At 34.8% G+C, this 20000-nt stretch overlaps 1 protein-coding gene across 4 annotated transcripts in view; it reads left to right on the forward strand.

Moving 5' to 3' along the window:
- INTU (inturned planar cell polarity protein) overlaps positions 1-20000 on the forward strand; it is a 66754-nt gene that overhangs the window by 37214 nt on the left and 9540 nt on the right. For 3 of the 4 annotated variants that reach the window (XM_081136275.1, XM_081136274.1, XM_081136277.1), the window contains 7 exons: positions 4298-4416; positions 6895-6984; positions 9298-9375; positions 12984-13173; positions 16933-16986; positions 18144-18206; positions 19059-19280. In XM_081136275.1, the coding sequence (XP_080992401.1) occupies positions 4298-4416; positions 6895-6984; positions 9298-9375; positions 12984-13173; positions 16933-16986; positions 18144-18206; positions 19059-19280 (816 nt within the window). The remainder of the gene's footprint in view (positions 1-4297; positions 4417-6894; positions 6985-9297; positions 9376-12983; positions 13174-16932; positions 16987-18143; positions 18207-19058; positions 19281-20000) is intronic. The other variant, XM_081136276.1, reaches the window with a different exon arrangement.

Raw genomic sequence — 20000 nt, forward strand, 5'->3', positions numbered from 1 at the left:
CATCAATATTTTAGTGTCATCATTGTTTTTAATTCCACAAATTGGGCATAATTATCACTAATAATAATTATACTTTATACTTTATAAAATGTATAAAATATATTATGAAATTGATGTTTCATAGTATTTCCTAGAGATGAACCTTCTTTAAATTTACATATATGCCGCCTGGCCGGGCGTGGGTCAGCGGTTGAGCATCCACCTAGGATCCAGGCAATCAGGGTTCGATTCCTGGTCAGGGCACATGCCTGGGTTGTGGGCTCGATCAATGACTCTCTCATCATTGATGTTTCTATCTCTCTCTCTCCCTCTCCTTTCCTCTCTCTGAAATCAATAAAGATATATTAAATTTATATACATGCTTACCCATTTCTTTACTCATCTTTCTCACATCTCAGACTGTCCTTACTTGATCATTTTTTGTTCTTCCTAAAACATATATTTTAGGAATTTCTTTTTAGTGAAAATCTGTTCGTGATAAATTGTTTTTTGTAGGTTTTTTGTTAATCCTCACCTGAGGACATTTTTTCCATTGATTTTTAGAGAGAGTGGAAGGGAGGGATGAGGGGGAGAGAGAGGAAGAGAGAGGGAGGAAGAGAAATATAGATGTGAGAGAGTCACATCCATTGGTTGTCTCCTACACACTCCCTGACTGGGGCCAGGGATCGAACCTGAAACCCAAGTACATGCCCTTGACCAGGAATTGAACCCATGACCCTTTGGTGCATGGACCGACGCTCTAACCACTGAGCAATACCAGCCAGGGTGATCATTTGTTTTTGTTATTTATCTGTTGATGTGTTTTTCACCCCTTTTTGAAAGGTAGGTTTATAATTCTACTGTATCAGTTAGAATAGGCCAATCGCTATTATAAATAACCCTCAGTCTCAGTGGCTTAACATAATGGAAGTTTATTTCTCATTTCAATGTTAACGTTCCTGGCCGTGTGGCTCAGTGATTCAAGCCCTTCATCTAGTGGTTCCATCATTCCCAAGAGCTTCCCAGTCCTCTGTTGCATCTTTTGCATCCAGTTGGCCAAGTGAGAAGAGATATGGCACATTTTAGAGGCCTGGCTTAAAGGTAGCAATATCACTTCTGCTCATGTTCCAGTGCCTAGAACTGTTTATATGGTCTCTCCTGGTGCAAGGAGGTAAGAAATATACCCTTCCTTTGTAGCCAGGAAGAAGATGGGGTCAACACATAGTATTACTTATGCCAGCCAGGTAGAAAGTAATTTTTTCTAATCTGTTTGAAGATAGCATTCCATTGTCTTCTGACTTCCCTAACTGCTGTTAAGTCTACTGTCAGTCATTACTCTGTAAGACTTCTTTTATTTTCTTTGTTCAACTTATTGCTTCTGCTATGTCCATAGCATTGTTTAACCTCTCCATTTTGTTTTCTATTTAAACAGTCACATTTTTATTTTTAGAAGTTTCTGAAATTTTTTTTAACTGTTATGCATCCAGATCTGCCATGCTGTTCCTGGTAGTCTCTTGTTGCTTGCTCATCTTCATGATTCTATACTTTATATCTCTAAGCATTTCATATAGAGTTCTTTTTTGTTCTGAATCTGCCCATTCCACTGTCTCTGTGTCCTGAAGGGACTCTGACTTCTGGTGGCTTTCCTTCTTATATCCTTGGAAATCACTAGCTAAGCCTACTGCTTGATTTTATCTTTGGGAGTCCTGTGGTTCTAAAGTAGGAATGTGTTCCTCCAGAGAGAATTTGCTGCTTCTGCTTCTGCTACTGGGGCAGTTCAGCCTTACTCAAGGATCTGGGTTTAACACACTGGTCTTAAGCTTAGCTCACCTACTGAGCCACTGGCCCAGTGCTCAGTGTCCTGATCAGAGCTATGCTAGGTATCAGCCCTCAAGACAACCCTGCCTCTGTCTTTCCACCTACCACTCACCACTACCAGCTGACGCCCCAGCTTGCTTTGCAGGAGTGAGGAAGAGGGTGTGGAAAGGTATGGAGAGGGTGTCCTTAGAAACCCCTCTACTTCTTACATATCCATCAGTTTGAACAGTTTTATGTTTTGACCATGGATCTAGTTCTTTTACAGTACAAGGGTCTCTCAAAGCATCTAGTTTACCATAATGCTTAGAGCAGAAGTGGGATCTAAAAAGTTTTCACCTAATTTACATTTCTTTGCTTTTGAAATCTCTTCAGTCTGTATTCTCAATGCCAAAGCCTTTTTATCCAAAGGGCGTATTCCTTTGTGTAGCTTCTTCATATGTCATATTTAGTCAATAATTGAAATGGAAACAAATAACAAATTGAAATTTGTTACCTTCTGTGTTCTGAAATGCCTAGAAACCTAGAGTTAATAATTCTAATTTCTTGCATGTGTGATTAGTACTTTATATCTTTAAAACAAATGAGGTTTAACCATTTATTGTATAAAACACACAACAAATTTCTGGGATGGTAGCACCCTGACTCATTCTAGGTTGTCTTAGAGTAGGATACTGCTGAGGCCTTTTGTCATCCTTGCCTTTCTTTCCATGGGAAAGTGTGTAGATGTCTCTCAAATGAACAGGTTTCTGTCTGTGTACAGTCCTGTATCAACACTGTGATCAAGAGAGGCTTTTTATTCTCATTGAATAGACTGGAAGCTGCTACAAATGCATGCTGCTAACAAGTGCTTAAAAATACAGCTAATTAAATTGGTTAGGAATTGTCAAGCTTGCCAGGCCTTTAACAGTGAGGCTTTCCACACTGGTAGCTGCAGCAGGTGGAATAGAGATTTCCTTAAAGGACCTTTTTTTTTTCTGGTATGACTTATTTTACAATAAAATGTCATAGGGTCATTTTGTTTTCATGTGAGTTACATATTTAAGAAAAGCTTGCTTTCTTTGAATTACATGACTTGAAAATTTCACAAAACGAATCAAAGGAAGTATGGTTATTTGTTTAAAATGGTGTTTGTTATTTGACTAAATACAGTTCATTTACTAGCAGTTTTAAATGCATTAAGTAGACATAACAGAAGATCTTAGCTGATGTTTGACTTAATGTCTAGAGATAAAGTGTTTAACTGTTTTTACATTAGAAATATTGCAAGATGATTTGTTAGGCAGAGTGTATTTGGCCAATACATTCCATAGCAATTTGCATATAGTGAATGTGCTTATTAGTAAGTATAAAAAGCAGATGTGTACAGTTTGTCATTATTTATATTTGTCCTAATGTAAAAGTTGCCAAGACATATACACACCATGTCATGTAATTTCGTGTAAAAAGAGACCAAAGCAAGATGTAGAACAGTCTTAAAGAGATAGAGAACTAAGGAAAAGATTGATATTTTAGGAATTTGGGCTATATTTATATTTTTATATTTATATTTAATAGTGGCTATATTTATGTTTATTGCCAGTGAACAGTATTAGTGGAAGCTACTCTGAATTCTTCAAGGTTTCTATCTGGAAATTTTTATTTTGCCTGCTTCTTATTTGCCTTGTAAGAAAAATGGCATGTTGCTTTAAGTAAGGAAAAAAGTGAGGTCCAGAGTGATTCATTCCTTTGTGTAAAAGTTTAGCACAAAGGACATCCTAATTTTGAAATTTGTTATTTTGTTAAAACTGCATGTTTCCTGGGAACAGTCTCTTCTTGAAATGGAAAAGTAGTAAGCATTTTGAGAATTATCTTATAGATCTAGTATTTTCCATAATTTAAAATGTGCTGTCTTTTAAAGATTTCGTTCAGATTAATTTGTACAAATATAAGACATGTACAATTTTATAATATCATGATACTTCTTTCTTCCTGTCTGCACTACTCTAATGTAGTTTTGTGTTCTCACGTTTTAATTTCAGTATTATCTTTAGTTTAAATATTTAATGATTTAACAATTCACCAAAAGTGAAAAAGATGATCTTTTTAAAGTCAATATGAAAGTAATTAAATATAAAGACTCCTAAAAGTTACATGTGTAGATATTAACTACAGGGGGTAAAAATATCTGTATAATGAAATATAATAAAATATTAGTATTAGAATTTATTATAAAGGAGATTAAAGTTTAAAACATGGTTTGAAATTAACTGAAATCTTTCCAAGTAATTAGTGTCTTAGTATATATTTTGGTATCATGACCAGTTTTGACAGTCTTTTAAATATGTTAAAATTCCAGGCATATTTCTCTTCTTATGTTTGAGTAAAACTCCCACTGAAGCTAAAAGGGTTCTTTTTGTTGTTGTTGTTGTTGTTGTTGTTTTAATATAAACTCTGAACTTTCCATGACAAAAAATGGAAAAATTGAGGAGTGTGATCATTTTTCTTTGTTTTCATTTAACAGCAGGAAGTTCTTTATCATTATCCAGTATCTGATGCATCTCAGAAACTTAAAAGTGTGAGAGGGATATTTCTTACACTGTGTGACATGCTGGAAAATGTAACTGGGACACAAGTTACTAGGTAATAACTGATTTTTATTTAGCTCTAATTCTTTTTCTTTCAAGTTTTTTACCTTGATTCTGACAAAATGCTAATCAAGTATCTATTATACAAATATATTTGTATGTATAATGTAGATATATCTGCAGATACTTTGTTTCTCACCTGTTATTTCTACCAGAATCTATTTAAAGTGTAGGGTCTCAATATGGCTGTAGAACTGGGTGTTCTGGCACACTTCATATCACAAAGTTGAACTGTGACCTATACTTCAGAATTTATTTCATGAAGGTGGTATCTCTCAAGTACAATGATAAGTCTTGGCTTTTTCATGATTTTATCTTGTTAACTTGCTGGGTAGGTGATATGTTTGTGGTTGGTAAGAAGGACTAAATGATTATTTTTTCCATATGGTTCTTACGATAGAAAAATACAGAATACACTTTAGGGGGCATATTCAGAGTGCGGTGTCGTCTGTGTAAGTTTTTCTCAGTGATGGATAAGCAAGACTGATGTCAAATAATTTTTGGAAAAATAAAATGCATCATATAGTCAATTATATAGCAAAATAAACCATTCCCCATTGACATATCTAGCCCTGACTTTGAAATGCTATAGTTAACTTATGGGAAGAAGGGGCTCAAAGCTTTTAAGTTTTGTTTTGGGGTTGGTTTTTCTTTTCATAAAATATATGAAGTATAAGCCATTTTCTTCCTTAATATTTCAACAATCTTTGACTTTACAAAAACAGTTTATCTCAAAATTTAAGAGCCCTAAAATAGTGATAAAATGTCAAGTTGGATTTTTCTAGGCTTTAACTTTTTTTTTCCATTTTCTGGTAAAAATGACACCTCTGTTGTTTTAAAAGAAGGAGGATCTGCAAGACAACAGGAAGAAAAATTTCCTTGTTTTTCTAAATAAAATTCATGTTTAGCTGTGGGACTTTTAATATAGTGTGTATATAGAAAGTATTAGTTAACTTCCAAGACACTAGTAACTGAGATTCCATTTAGTGTATACACTTCGCCTGCATTTGCAAGCATAAAAGCATGCTGCAAGCCTCCTTTTAGCTTTTAAACAGCCTATTGAGATCTAGTTCATATATCATACAGTTCAGTGGTTTGGTATATTCTCAGATATGTGCAACCATCCAGAGTCAGCTTTTGAACATTTTGATCACTTCAAAAAGAGAACCTGCAACCTTTAGCTATCAGCCCACCTACCCCACCCTAAGCCCTAGACAAGCACTTACCTGCATTCTGTCTCTGTAGATTTCCCTATTCTGGACACTTAGTGTAAATGGAATCATAATTTGTGGTTATTTGTCACTTCTCTCACTTAGCATAATGTGTTCAAGGTGCATGGTTCCTTTCTAATCTTATTAGAAGGAAAATTTGATTTAAATTTCTCCATGTGGGTTTGCTTTTAAATATAGGCAGAAAAACTTTTTTGTGAAACAAGTATTAAAATAATTATTATTTCAGGGATTCTTTAGCAACGTGTGTGTCTTGTTGCATACACTGCTTAAAGCTATAGTAATATTAATGTCTGACTAAGAGTTTAACATCTGTCTAAATATATATGTATTTTTAAACTTCAAGCCAAAAGTCATATCCTTTTTGAAAAAAAACCATCTATTTAGCAATTCATATTTAAAATCCCACACATCCACAGTATAGAAGGTACACTATATCCTAAGGACTTAACAGGTAAAGACTGATGTATGTATTTTCATTTAAAGAAAGAAAACACCAAATATATTTTTATTTTATCTTCTTCCCATCACATACCCACACTATAAAAAGGAATAGTTTTTTTCTGTTTTCATAGTTTATGATTCTGTCTCTTTTTATAACACACTTAATTTGTTTTCCACCTTCATTGACCTATAAGTGAAGTCCAATAAACTGCACATATGTAAAATGTACAGTAGGATCTGTATTGGCATAGGAATAGACATTGAAACCACCACCATGATGACTGCATCTATCACTACAAACGTTTCTGTAAGAAACACATTTAAATATGACTTATATTTTGGTTATCTGTTTCTGTATCTGTGTCCCATAATGAATTATTATCTTGTAAGCTGGGACCATGTCTTCCCCTTTTCTTTGTAATCTCTTAGTAAATCCTGTTCATAGGAAGGCAAGCAGACACAATTTGTTAAATTATCCACTGCAATGGAGTCTTTCTTTTGGAAAAAAAAAAATGTATAGTCAATGTTAGCAAAAGAATTTATTTTTCTTTTCTTTTTTTCTATAATGGGTCTACTTTTGTTTGAGTTTTTGTGTGGTTTTAAAAAAATATTTCGGAATATATTTTTGTTGTCCTACAATTCCTTGTCTTTTCTGTGTGGCAGTTAGGGATATGCCAAGATATGTGCTCATTAAGCGTGCAGTTCTTAAATCATACCATATGCAGTCTTTCCTGAATGACTTTATAATTTTATAACCTTTAAAGATATTCTAACTTTACTTTTACTTTATTTTTTCTCAGCTCATCCCTTCTTTTAAATGGGAAACAAATTCATGTGGCTTATTGGAAGGAATCTGACAAGCTGTTGTTAATTGGCCTGCCTGCTGAAGAGTAAGTGGAGAGTTTTATTTACCTTAAAATCATCTTTCAAATATGATGATAAAGTCTGTTTCATTAAAATTATGACATTTTCATCAAAAGGCAAACTCCTTAAACAGCTTTATAATTTAAAGGTCTGTTGTACTAGTACAGTGGTTACTTGTGTTAATGTGATATGAATAGTGCAGAAAGGGGCAGGAGGGCCCACTGGACCAATTGGTAAGGGTGGGGCAGTCAATCACTTTCTTCTGCGATATTGCCAGTAGAGGTGACTGAGAGACGAGCTTGTCCTCTCGTCAAATTTTAGACAATACCATGGTTTAGATTTTGCACATTTACAGTGTTTATAGTTTTTGACTGTTGAGATTTGGCAAATTACAGTCAGCAGAAAGGTGTTTTGCCCTGATTTTGAGCACCTTTGGCAAAATAAGGAATATTTAACCCTAAAGTGACTTCTCTAATGGTACATCTTATAATAATATCATGGTCTCCTTCTTATCTTGTTTGCAAGTATTTTAAAATATATCTTCTTTTAATAGTTGGACGTAAGAGCAGGGGTTGATATTGACAATGACCATGTACCTAAGAACTGCATTAGGTACTTCACATTCATTAATCTCATTTAATTTTCAAGGTCAGCTCCAAATGGACTTAATGATTCCTGGTTCCATTTTATAAATGAGGAAAGTAAAATGAAGAGAAGGCTAAATAACTTGCCAAGGGTCACATAATCAGCAAGAGGCAGAATTGGAAACTGAACAAGAGTCTGTCTGAGTTTCTTAGTACTACATTGCTTCCCTAATGTCTTAGCACATGAAAAGCTAGAGGAAATGGGGTAGGAATATGAAGAGCAGCCCCAAAGAGATGGATTTAACTACTGGTAGACTAGTCTATGTCCCGATTCAGTGATTTGTAAAACTTGTAATTTAGAGACTTGCCTACTTTAAGAATTGGTCAATTTCTATTAAACTATTATACGCACTTTAGTTTTCCCTACTGGTCCATAAAATCATCACATGTTGTCTACCAATTAGTAACCAAATGTAAAATAAATACTATATTATGTGACTGACACAACTTTAAAGACAAGTTTGGACAAATTTTCTTTTAGTGTTTTGCCTTAGACCCCAAAAATGCATTATCCAGTCAATCTGAACACAAATATGACTATTTTCTAATTACTAATGACTTTGTTAACCAGATTTCTTTCATTATATAACAGTGTATTAGTTATCTCTTCCTACATAACAAATTGCTCCAAAACTTAGGGACTTAAAACAGTAAACATTTATTATTCATAAGTATTTTTGTGGGTCAGGAATCCATGAACAATTTAGCTGGATGATTCCAGCACAGGCTCTCTCCAAACTGCAGTCAAAATGTAGGCCAGGGATACAATGTGAAGATGCCTTACAAACATGGCAGTTGTCAGGAGGCCTCAGTTCCTTGTCACATGGACCTCTCCACTGAGCTGCTTGAGCATCCTCACAACATGTCAGTGAGCTTACCCCAAAGCAAGATCCAAAATAGAGAAAGAGGGGGGAGCTGCAAGACCTTTATAACTTAGTCTTAGAATGGATACACTATCATTTCCACTCTAGCCCACGCTCAAGGGGAAGGAATTAAGCACCATCTCTTGAGGGGAAGAGTATCATAATTTATGGACCTGTTTTAACACCACAAACAGGAACTCTAAAGTAGGCTACAGTGAAAAATATCAAAAGGATTATGTTTTGAAGGTGACTTTACTTTTCAACAGAGATATGATCTGTCATAAATGTAGGGTTCAAAAATTTTAACACGAAGGGATAATGGTGCTTTGACATATACTAGATGATGGCTCTCTTTAACCAGCTAATGTGTGTTTTTCTGTCTAAAAAGGGACTACAGTCATCCCTTGCTACCAGCAGGGGATTGGTTCCATGACCCCTCAGGGATACCAAAATCTGCCGATGCTCAAGTCCCTTATATAAAAATAGCATAGGACTCTGCTGAGAGTCTTCCTGAAGCCAGTGGGTTGGATTATGAAAAGGAAAAGCTGGGGGTTTTTTTAAGTGTGGGTTTAAAAGAATTGTAGAACATCCATCATAAGATACTTTAGGATGTAGTGGCAGGGTAAAACATTTGTCTTTATTTTTATAGTAGCCCAAAAGGCAAAAGAGAAACAAAATACAATGGCAAGATAAAGGCAGCAAAGGTCATTAGAGAGGGGAGAGGAAGGACCAGCTGAGGAACTGAGTAGAGGCTATAAATTTGGTCTGCTTCTTTCGGATATGCATCATTTGATTATGTTATAAGTAAAGAAATGATTTTGATTTTTTTTAGAGTTCCTCTTCCTCAGCTAAGGAATATGATAGAAGATGTTGCCCAAACCTTAAAATTTATGTATGGTTCTTTAGATAGGTAAGTACTTCTTTGAATTGAATCTCAAGTTTTAAGTGTGTGATTCTCAATCACCTTTTGCACTTACTACTACTATTCCTTGGTTGGCAAGTTAATTGTTTGAGTTTTGATTTTTTTTCCCTTCTTATTTTCTCATCCTTTATCATTGGTTTTTATTACAGCTCTAGGCAGTTTTTCCCTTGATCCCTTGCTTTTTCTTTTTTTGGTCTCGTATGTTACTTCAGTGAAATAATGATGAACCACATGGTACTTTGATTTGATATATTTCCATAGGGGCAAATGTAAGAGCATTTGTTCATAACAGATTTTATATATATATATATATATATATATATATATATATATATATATATATATACACGTGTGTGTGTGTATGTATATTATTGATTTCAGAGAGACAAAGGGAGAGGGAGAGAGAGATAGAAACATCTATGATGAGAGTCATTGATCAGCTGCTTCCTGGATGCCCCCTGCTGGGGATCGAGCCTGAATCCCAGGCATGTGCCCTGACCAGAAATCAAATTGTGATCTCCTGGATCAAATGTTGGTGCTCAACTGCTGAGCCATGCCGGCTGGGTATAATAGCAGATTTTCAGTGTTTTTGTGTGTGTGTGTTTTTCTCTGATTATAAAACCATTTTCAAATTCACTATCCTAAAATGTGATACTCCCTTCTAAAATATTTTTAAGTAAAAAAAGTATGCACTATTAAAACAAATAAAAGACACAATAGAGAAGGTATTGACTGTTTAATTTCCTGTGTATCCTTCCATGTATTTTCTGTATAATATGAATCTTTTTTTACACATGTAGGCTCATATTATACATTTATGCCTCTTGCTTTTTTAAATTTACAACATAATGTGTGAGATGCATCTTTCTTGGTCTGAAGAAGGATATCTGAGTAACTGTTCAACATTTGAACAGGTAAAATTATGGATGGAAAATAGATTTTTCTCTTTGTGGGATTTGTGTTAAGTCCCAGTACTAAAGAGCTAAAATGATACCTTTGCTTTCAAATCCTTTGGTGTATATCAGTATATAAATCAGTTTATACATTTTCCCAAGCCACAGTGGTATCAGCTCTCTGTTTCTCTATGTGGATCTTTGCTGTCGTTCTCAAAGAAGCCTTAAGGAATTTTCTGTGATTGTGCCATCTGGGAAAATTGTCTGGTTTGCGGTGTTCTCCAAGAGCTGCTTAGGAGACACATTCCTCTCAAACCCAATTACTTACTTATTAGCATTTTCCAAATGTGTGAAATACAAAAGGCTAGGCAGCCACAAACAGGCCTTTTACCTTTTACCAATAAGGGCATTTTTAACCAATGAAGTGTAAGGATGTTGTTATAAACTACCTCCTTAAATTTATACTAGATGAGCAAACCTTGCTATGTTTTTCCCTAGTTGAAGCTTTCTGTTGTCATAAAACTAGAGATAGTCAAAAAATAAACTCTTGCAATGAGTTCTATTCATGAAAATAATAAGTTGGAGTTGTTCTGCAGATTTCAGTGGAGTAGTTTTGGGGCAGAGGGACTCTTAATTTCTCTGAAGTTCATCTTGAAATTTAGCTTCCATTGATTTGGAAGCATCTCCAAGTTGGCAACGAATTTAACTAGTTTCTTCCTGTTCAAGTGAGAATTTGAAAGGCAAACTAAGCCATAAATGTGAAGATCCATTGAGTTCTTAAAACCAAAAAGCAGTATGGATCCAATATGATGTTAATAGTCATTTTGCAACAATTTTTTAATCACAAGGTTTTTTTCTGATTACCAAAGATATGAAAGACTCATTGAGCCACAGAGAACTGATTATACATGAACAAAGTTTAGTGTTATGATCAAAGTAAAGATATAACAGTTTCCCTTACCATTCCCAGCCAACCCATCAGCAAGTCCACATCAGCCATTCCATCCATTTCTCTCCATCTTCACTATTACCCTCTCTATCCATAGCCATCTCTCACTACTACAGTAAACTCCTAACTGGTTTCCTTGGCTCCAATCTTGTCACTTTGATTAATTTCCTTTTTTAAATTTAATTTTTAATTGAATTTATTGGGGCGACATTGGTTAATAAAATTGTATAGGTTTCAGGTGTACAATCCTATAATACATCATCTGTATAGTGTATTGTATGTTCACCACCCCAAGTCAAGTCCACTTTAATTAATTTCCAAATGCAATTAGAGTGATCTTTCCACATTATCTGGCTCCTACATACCTTTCTGATTTTGGATCTCAAACCACACCCACCCTTCTGCATTGTTCTGCAGGCACCCTGGCCAACCTTTGGCTTTTGTACTCTCTGCTCCCACTGGATCTTCTTGTTTTTTTAAACTGTGTTGGTTTATTTTATTATTATTTTTAAGAGAGGAAGGGAGAGGGAGAAAGATAGAAACAGCAATGATGAGAGTCGTCATTGATCAGCTGCCTCCTGCGGGGGATCGAGCCCGCAACCTGGGCATGTGCCCTGACCAGGAATCGAACTGTGATCTCCTGGATCCTAGGTTGATGCTCAACCACTGAGCCACGCCTGGCCGGGCATCACTGGACCTTCTTGACATTGGGATCTCAGCTTAAATGCCCCATTCTAAGAGACTCTTCCCCAACCATTTGATCTAAAATATTAGCCAACTAGTTACATCACACATTCACAAGGTCCTGTTCTCTGCATAGTCCTTCATAAGAGTTCATGTTTTACTGCTTGTTCACTTGTCTTTCTCCACTAGACTGTGAGCTCCATAGGAGAAGACCTTGTCTTTTGTCTTGATATTTTTACTGCTGTACATCCAGCAATGAGAATAGCACCTGGAACATAGTAGGCACTCAAGTAATTTGTTGAATGAATTAGTGAGTAGTGTTCTGATATATACCAGTTATTATACTATCCAGTGAGCTTTTCCAATGCTGTATTATTTTACATGGCTAAAACCAAGTTTCTCTCTCTCTCTCTCCCCCCCTCCCCCTTAGTTTTTCAATAGTTATGCCTTCATTAGTAAAGAGGGGAGGAATAACTTAGGCTAATTTGTGTACTTACTAAGTAATAAGCCTAATATGTGCTTATATTTATTATATACTAGATACTTTGAATGTGAATTAGATTGTATTATCCCCATTTTTACAGAGTTGGAAACAAAGTTCAGAGAAAGGTTAGATGACTTTCCTGTGATATCTACCTAGTAAGTGCAGTGATAAGAGTCAAAGCCAGATCTGCTTATTACAGAGCTCAAAAAATCTCTTTATTTTCCCATATTGCCTGAAAGATATTGACAGTTGTAAATGGTTGATAGTCAGAGGTAAAAACAACTCACATTTTTTACAAAAAGGGTACCTGAGCCCATTCTGTCGTAGATATACCACTTGTATTAGCCTGTGGTTCTTCCATAGTACCACTACTCAGTGCATTTGAGATTAGGTTTTAGGGTAAAAAATATTGACAGGGTGAATTTCTTAACACATTCCGTCAGTAACATTATAGCAGTAATTCTTACTAAGGAACAGGAGTAAGGAAGAGAATTTATGTGGTTGGGAAAGATCCAGTCCCCTTAACAGGATACAAAAGACCACCATTTCCATGTGTTGTTCTAACTTAGAGCTCTTGGTTCTTCAGTGCCTTTTGCCAGGTTGATAATGTTCCTCGTTTGGATCATTTTTTTGAACTGTTCTTTCAAAGAGCACTCCAGCCTGCCAAGCTGCACAGTAGGGCCAGTCCCAGTGCACAGCAGTACGAGGCCTCCAGCTCAGTTCTTTTAGACAGTCTCCCCGGAGTGCGATGGCTCACACTTCCACAGGAAATCAAGGTAATCTTAAGTGTCATAAAATAAGAATCAGAACCAGCTGTCTTATAATTCTCTGTCTTCTCCACCCCTTAAGCTTTTAGTTATTTTCAAGATTGTGGGTAAGGGTCAAAAAGGCAATTGTGGTTGATGAAGCAGGAGGTCCAGTGCAGTGAACTTAGACAAATTTTCCTTTCTAAATAGAAGTTAGCTCTTATAAATTTCATCTTATTATAATATTTAAGCTTTGTCCAAACTTGGAATGCTTTTCAGAAATCATAATTAAGTGGTGATTTCTTACTTATGAATTTTGTGACATTGATATTATAATGAAAGGTTATGTTAGGGTTACGTTACTATATAAATTAAAGGTAGATGAAATGATTGGCTAACAAACAATATTCTTAGTTAAAGTACAGATCTCCACTAACAATAGCAAAATCCTTCTTTACATACGCATATGCAATTAGCTTTTGCCTTGTCCCCTAGATAGCTTCCGAAGGGTAAGGCTTCATGATGGTTAAGTATCATCAATGTGATTTTAGTCATATCTGGAGACCCAGAATAGCTTTACTGCTGAATAACTGCAAAGATCATTTCAGACATTTTTCTCATCAACAGTGTGTATTTTGCCACATCACTTGGATTAGTAGTAAATGAGGCACTATGCCGTGGCCAGTTCCCTGCCCATGAAGAAAACTAGGCTATGTTGTAGTAAAAACCCAGTTTGGCTCTACTCTTCATAAAATTCTTTAATGTACAATCAAATAAGTGCTTTTTTGACAGTTCAGTAATAATTTAAACTGACATATCAGTTGCTTTGCTGAGTTTCCTCATCTGTAAAATAGGGACAGTAATAATAGCTACTTCATAGAGGAGGAGCTATATGCTGTTACAGGTCAGGTGCTTAGAATCTAGCCTGGCCCATTGTAGTCATAATTGTAGTGGTTAGAGTATTATTGTATAGTTTTTACTTGGAAGGAAGTGAGGAGTTAGAGCACGTTTAGAGGAAACTTTTACTTTCTGGTATTTGTATTTTGTGCTTTGTCAACTGCTGTTGCTGCAACTTTTGATATCTCAGGCCAATGATAACCATTTTTCATGTAAAAACTAAAAAGTTTATGATATATATAATTCTACCCCCACCAGTATTTTCATAAGAAATCGTAAGTGTTTAGTATAGACAAAGTAAATAGAACACTTTACCTTTTCGATAGAAAGACCATGGCTCCAAAGTCTGTCTCATGTTTATTTGGGGGTCTTTTCTGTTCTGAAAGATACAAGGCCGATTTCGTGAGTCAGAAGGTACAATCTCATGAGGCCTGCTAATCTGATCTTGCCGTGTCCAGGTTCTTTCCCCTGACTCAGATCCTCGTCACTAAATAAAATCTCTTCATTCAAAATTGGTAGTCTCTTCTTTCTGTGACTAGAGATACTTAATTTTGGGGGGGGCAATGTCTTTAAATTTTGGATACATTAAGAATATTTTTTAAAAAAGAATATTTAAGAAGTTTAAGACATTTTAATGGAAAAAAAATTTAAGAATTTTTAAAAATTGATTTCAGAGAGAGGAAGAGAGGGAGATAGAAACATCGGTGATGAGAGAGAGTCATTGATCGGCTGCCTCTTGCACATTCCCTACTGGGGATCAAGCCCATAACTCAGGCATGTGCCCTGACCAGGAATCTCGAACTGTGACCTCCTGGTTCATGGGTCAATGCTCAACCACTGAGCCACGCTGGCCAAGCAGAAGTTTAAGACATTTTAAAATATAGCCTATTTTGGTCTATAAATTCCATGTGAAGGCTACCTCCTATATTCAGGTTTCTTTTTTATTGGCATTTTTTCTTAATTTAGCATACATTTGAATAAAAGGACTATATGCTTTTATCTATCTTAACCTAAAAGAATATCAAACTGAGAAATCACTCTGTGAATTCTGGTGTGTATTTTTTTTTTATTTGTTGCCTCGAATCATACCAGTTGCTTGTCTTACCAAAGCTTTAGTTGCTTTTATCCTTGTTAAGTCTAACACTACTGTGTGGAGATCGGTCTTCATTGTGCCAAGTACTCAGATTTGTATTATGCGTTGGGGAATCCAGAAAAGTCTCCTCTGTTAGCCCGTAGTTCAGTTGGGTAGGCAAGACTAATACACAGAAAACATTGAGTATATAGCTTAGATTTTTTTTTTTCTATAATTTTTAGTCTGGTTAAGAAAATTAAGAACAAAGCTTTCTGGAAAGAGAGAGAGATACCTTCTATAAAGTGATCTAAAGGTCTCTGATGAATGAAAAGTTTTAAAAACTAATTACCCTTGAAGTTTTTGTTTTACCAGCAAACTCAAAGAACTTACACACTTCTCTTTGAAATTGCTTATTGTGTTAAAAATAGTAGGGTTTAATGACTATATATCTTCTAATGAAAAATATTAAGGAATTTCATGCCTTAAAAAAAATGTAGTTGAAAACATATGTGTTTGAGGTTACTTGTGCCTAATAAATTTTAGGTGGATAGTTATTTTAAGTTAGAAAAAATTTAACTTGCCCTGAGTTTAGCATACAGTGAGGTGTTCAGTTTTTTTGCCCAGGTGTTTGAGAATTTCCTTATTTTGTTTGTTTGTTTGCTAGATGTTCTCTTTTTAAAAATCATTTCCCCAAAGGTACATTAGAATAATTAAGAGAAAAGATACTTTACCTTTTAAGGAATATGAGAAAATAATTACAGCAAGCTTGTACATTAGCCTACAGAGTTCTGTAGCAGGAATAGCAAAGCATTAAACATTTCTGAAATAAAAAATCACAAGTGGGTAACTTCCTTTGTGTCCTGTAGTTTTTCTCTAGAGAAACTATAGCTGCAGAAAGGAGAACATGAAGTATTTGCTAGATGCAGAAAAATGTAGGCCACAAATGAGTAATAAGTCATACTGTGTGAAAAGCAATGAAAGGCATGACTAATGTTTCCAAAGCTTTTGTCATGTAAGACACAGTTTGTGAAACAGTCCTGCAGAGAGTGCCTTGGACTTTTTTTTTTTTTTTTAATGGATTCTTTTTTGCAAATAGCATATCTGCTACAAACTTTCATTGCCAATAGTTTATAATATATGCATATGCATTACAGATGCAACTGCTGATTAAATTTATTGTTTTTAAATTGTGAATGCTTTAGGGAGGGGGAAAATGCATGAAGAAGTTCAGGCAATTTCCATAGAAACAAGAGCTAAATCCTAAGTAAAAGATTTTTATAATAACTCTGTAGGGTAGTTAAACTGTGCCAGATTCCAAGGGAACACTTGCCTTCATGTTTTAATCCATGAATAAAGATTAACAGTCCTTTTACACAAAACATAGGAGAGACAGGGAAGAATGTTGATATTTTCTAAGAATCCATCTGTTGAGAAATATACAGGAAACAGAAAAACAAAATCAACTCAAAATAGATTGGCTACATTATGATTGATTTTTCCTCTAAGAATTTTAATATGTTTAAATTTTTTTCCAATTTAAAACTGAAAGCAATTTTTTAATCTTATAAATTATTTTATATTGAATACAGAGTGAAGCCATTTTGCAATTGTGATTTAACTGACAAATGCCTATATGTTAAATGAACTTTTTTGCAATTGCAAAGCTTAAAAACAAGATGTTCTATTTGGGACAGTTCTTAAATAATACAAAGGAGAAAGATACTTATTCAGGTCTTCAAGTAATAAACACTTTTATATGGCCATGATTAAAAAGTAATTATCAATTAAATGTTTGTGTTATTCTTTTTTCCCCCACACAGATGGAATTAGACACAGCACTGAGTGACTTGGAGGCTGCAGATTTTGCAGAACTGGTAAGAGAAGCAGTAAATTTTAGGAAAGGCAATATTGATTTCTCATTTTGTAAATCATTCATTATTTTAAATATTTTGCAAGTGGGCATGTAATAACCTTGAAATACATAACATTAGGTCTCCATTTTGATAAGGACGAAATCTATTTTGCTTGCCTTAAGATTTTCTACTCAGTAAAAATATTTGTTACATAATGAATATGTAATGATTAATTATATTAGTATCAAGAACTGGGCTTTGTGAGACAGGACATACATGTGATGTTGATTAAATTAAGTAAAAACCCTGTAGATCTGAATTTAAATGGAAAGTATCAGTATTTAATCTTAAAAAAAAAAAAAAATGTATTTCCTAGCTCTGTCCAGTAAAAAGGCTTAGAAATCATGACCATCCCCAGTAGTAATGAAGACCATCAGCACCCAGGACATGGTGTATAAATAATATTTCTTGCTAAAGAACCATGACTCCTAAGAGAAATGGCTGAATGCAGATTAGGGCCTGAAAATATACATGTGTATTATCGGTGGTGCTATTTTTAACAAAAACTAGATCATAGTGATATTTTGTTCTGCAGCTTGCATTCTTTGTGAAACAGTATAGCCTAAAACATTTTGTGCCTGCTCATATAGGTCACCCTTAATTTTTAACACAGGTATGATAATGTGTTATGAACATACCTAACTTTGTTCGCCATTCTCCATTTTTAAAATCACTTCCAATTTTTGTATATTACAAATAATTCTACTATTAAAAGTACATGTTTAAATTTTTTTTTTTTACATACTACTCAGTGGTCCCCAAGTAAGTTATACCAATTTGTACTTTCAAAAATAGTATATGGTAATATTAGATATCATAGATGATGTATAGTGTAGAAGCTTTTTGTCTTGATACATTTGTTTTAATCTCTCTTAGTATAACAAATTTATGTTTATTCTTGGATGTCTCTAATCAACAGTTTCTTATAAGAATCAAAAATAAGATTGTTTTAAGTCAAAATACTTCTTTTGTACACTATCTTTCACCCTAATATCCTAATATATTGATTTCTAATAAAGGTACAATGAAAAGTTAAGTTACTAAAGAATGTAATTGCCATTTTAACTGTTGTTGCTTAACTAGGATTTTTAAATCCACTGTGGTTTTTTCCCCCCCAGTCTGAGGATTACTATGACATGAGACGGCTGTACACAATTTTAGGGTCTTCTCTGTTTTACAAGGTAATTTGAAGCTTCAATCTTTTATAAATGTCCCAACTGCTATATGAACAGACCTAAGTTTTCTCAAACTTTTACAAACATGAAAAATGCATCTCTCTCTCTCTTTTCTTCTGAATGTAGGTACCTTTAAAATTAAGATCTTAAAACTTGTACCTTCAGAAATTAAATATTTCTGGTTTCATTGTGTTCTAAAGCATTTGTAAATTTGTAAAGGAGACACTATACTCAAAAAACCAAGTGTGAAAAGAGGAGAGTACTTTCTAGATTTCCTTTTGCCAGTTGTATCCTTGTTTCTTATCTTCAGACATCACCATGCATCTTTTTAATAAAGCTTTTATCCAGAGGCATGGATACATGGAACAGACTGACAGCTGTCAGGGAGAATGGGGGCGGGGGCAGGGGGATGGGGACATCTGTAATAGTGTCAACAATAAAAATAAAGTTTAAAAAAGAAAGTTAAGCATCAAATGAATTTAAGTGTTTTCATTTTTCAACTGATTCTCCACTTTCCGTCCTCAGAATTCAGTTCTGTTGTAATTTTGCCACTCAGGCTTATACTACTCAGAAGTGACCTTGCTTTGTGCTACCGTCTACCTGTTGTAGACTTAAGTTATCATAAATATTTCATCTCTAGTTGACCTCAGGGAGAAAAAATTATTTTTACTATGTCTTCATTTATTCCATTTGAAACTGGAATATTTTTAAGCCAACTGAAGAAGTACCTACAAAAAGCTCTTAGAAATATATTATGGGATTATTGAAGAAGTACCTACAAAAAGCTCTTAGAAATATATTATGGGATTATTGCTTGATATCACTGGTTGACCTTTGTTCTTTGTGGTTAAATTCAAGGGTTATTTGATATGCAGTCATTTGCCTAAGGATGATCTTATTGATATTGCTGTATACTGTCGACACTATGGCCTATTGCCTTTAGCAGCAAAACAAAGAATTGGTCAGTTGATAATATGGAGAGAAGTGTTTCCTCGCTATCACCTCCAACCTTCTACAGACTCAAACACTGAAGCCTTTCAGGAACCTGAAGGGAGATACTTTTTGCTAATTATTGGCTGGGTGAGTTTACCTCGGTTTCTTGGTTTTTTGTTTGTTTTTGTTCTGTTTTGCCATTTACTATCTAAATAAGTACACAAATATGATAATTTAAAATTATGAGCATGTCAAATACAAGTATTCAAAAAAATGTTACATGCCCATTATTCCTTTTCTTCAGCATCCATTTAATACTCATGGAGAAATATAAATGAAACCCAGGATAAGATTGTAGCAAGTTCTTAAGATCTTTTGTTCCCATTTCTACAGTGGTTTTACCCTCTTTTTTGTTTTGGGAACTAAAAAGAGACATAAAAAGAATATAGAATCAGAATAAACATGTGATTATAAGTGAAAGGACTTCCAGTAACTGAGGCACTTTGAAAGCCACTTTAGGGAATTCCATATGCCAAAAGTAGTGACTGATGGTTTATCAGGATAAGCTGATATGAGATTCGTTTTCAAGGGTGATCAAGAAGCACTGAGCATAACTAAGAAGGAAAGGGGAGGGAGGAGACTTTAATAATCACATGGCCCTAGCCAGTCTTGCTCAGTGGTCATAGCATCGGCCCATGGACTGAAGGGTCTCGGGTTTGGTTCCAGCCAAGGGCACGTACCTCCCTGCAGGTTCATCCTAGCCCTGGTCAGGGCACGTGCAGGAAGCAACCAATTGATGTGTCTCTCTCACATTGATGTTTCTCTCTCTCTTTCTCCCTTCCACTCTCTGAGAAAGCAATGGAAAAA

The sequence above is a fragment of the Miniopterus schreibersii genome, assembly GCF_964146895.1.
Source record: "Miniopterus schreibersii genome assembly, chromosome: 4".
Taxonomy (NCBI): Eukaryota; Metazoa; Chordata; class Mammalia; order Chiroptera; family Miniopteridae; genus Miniopterus; species Miniopterus schreibersii.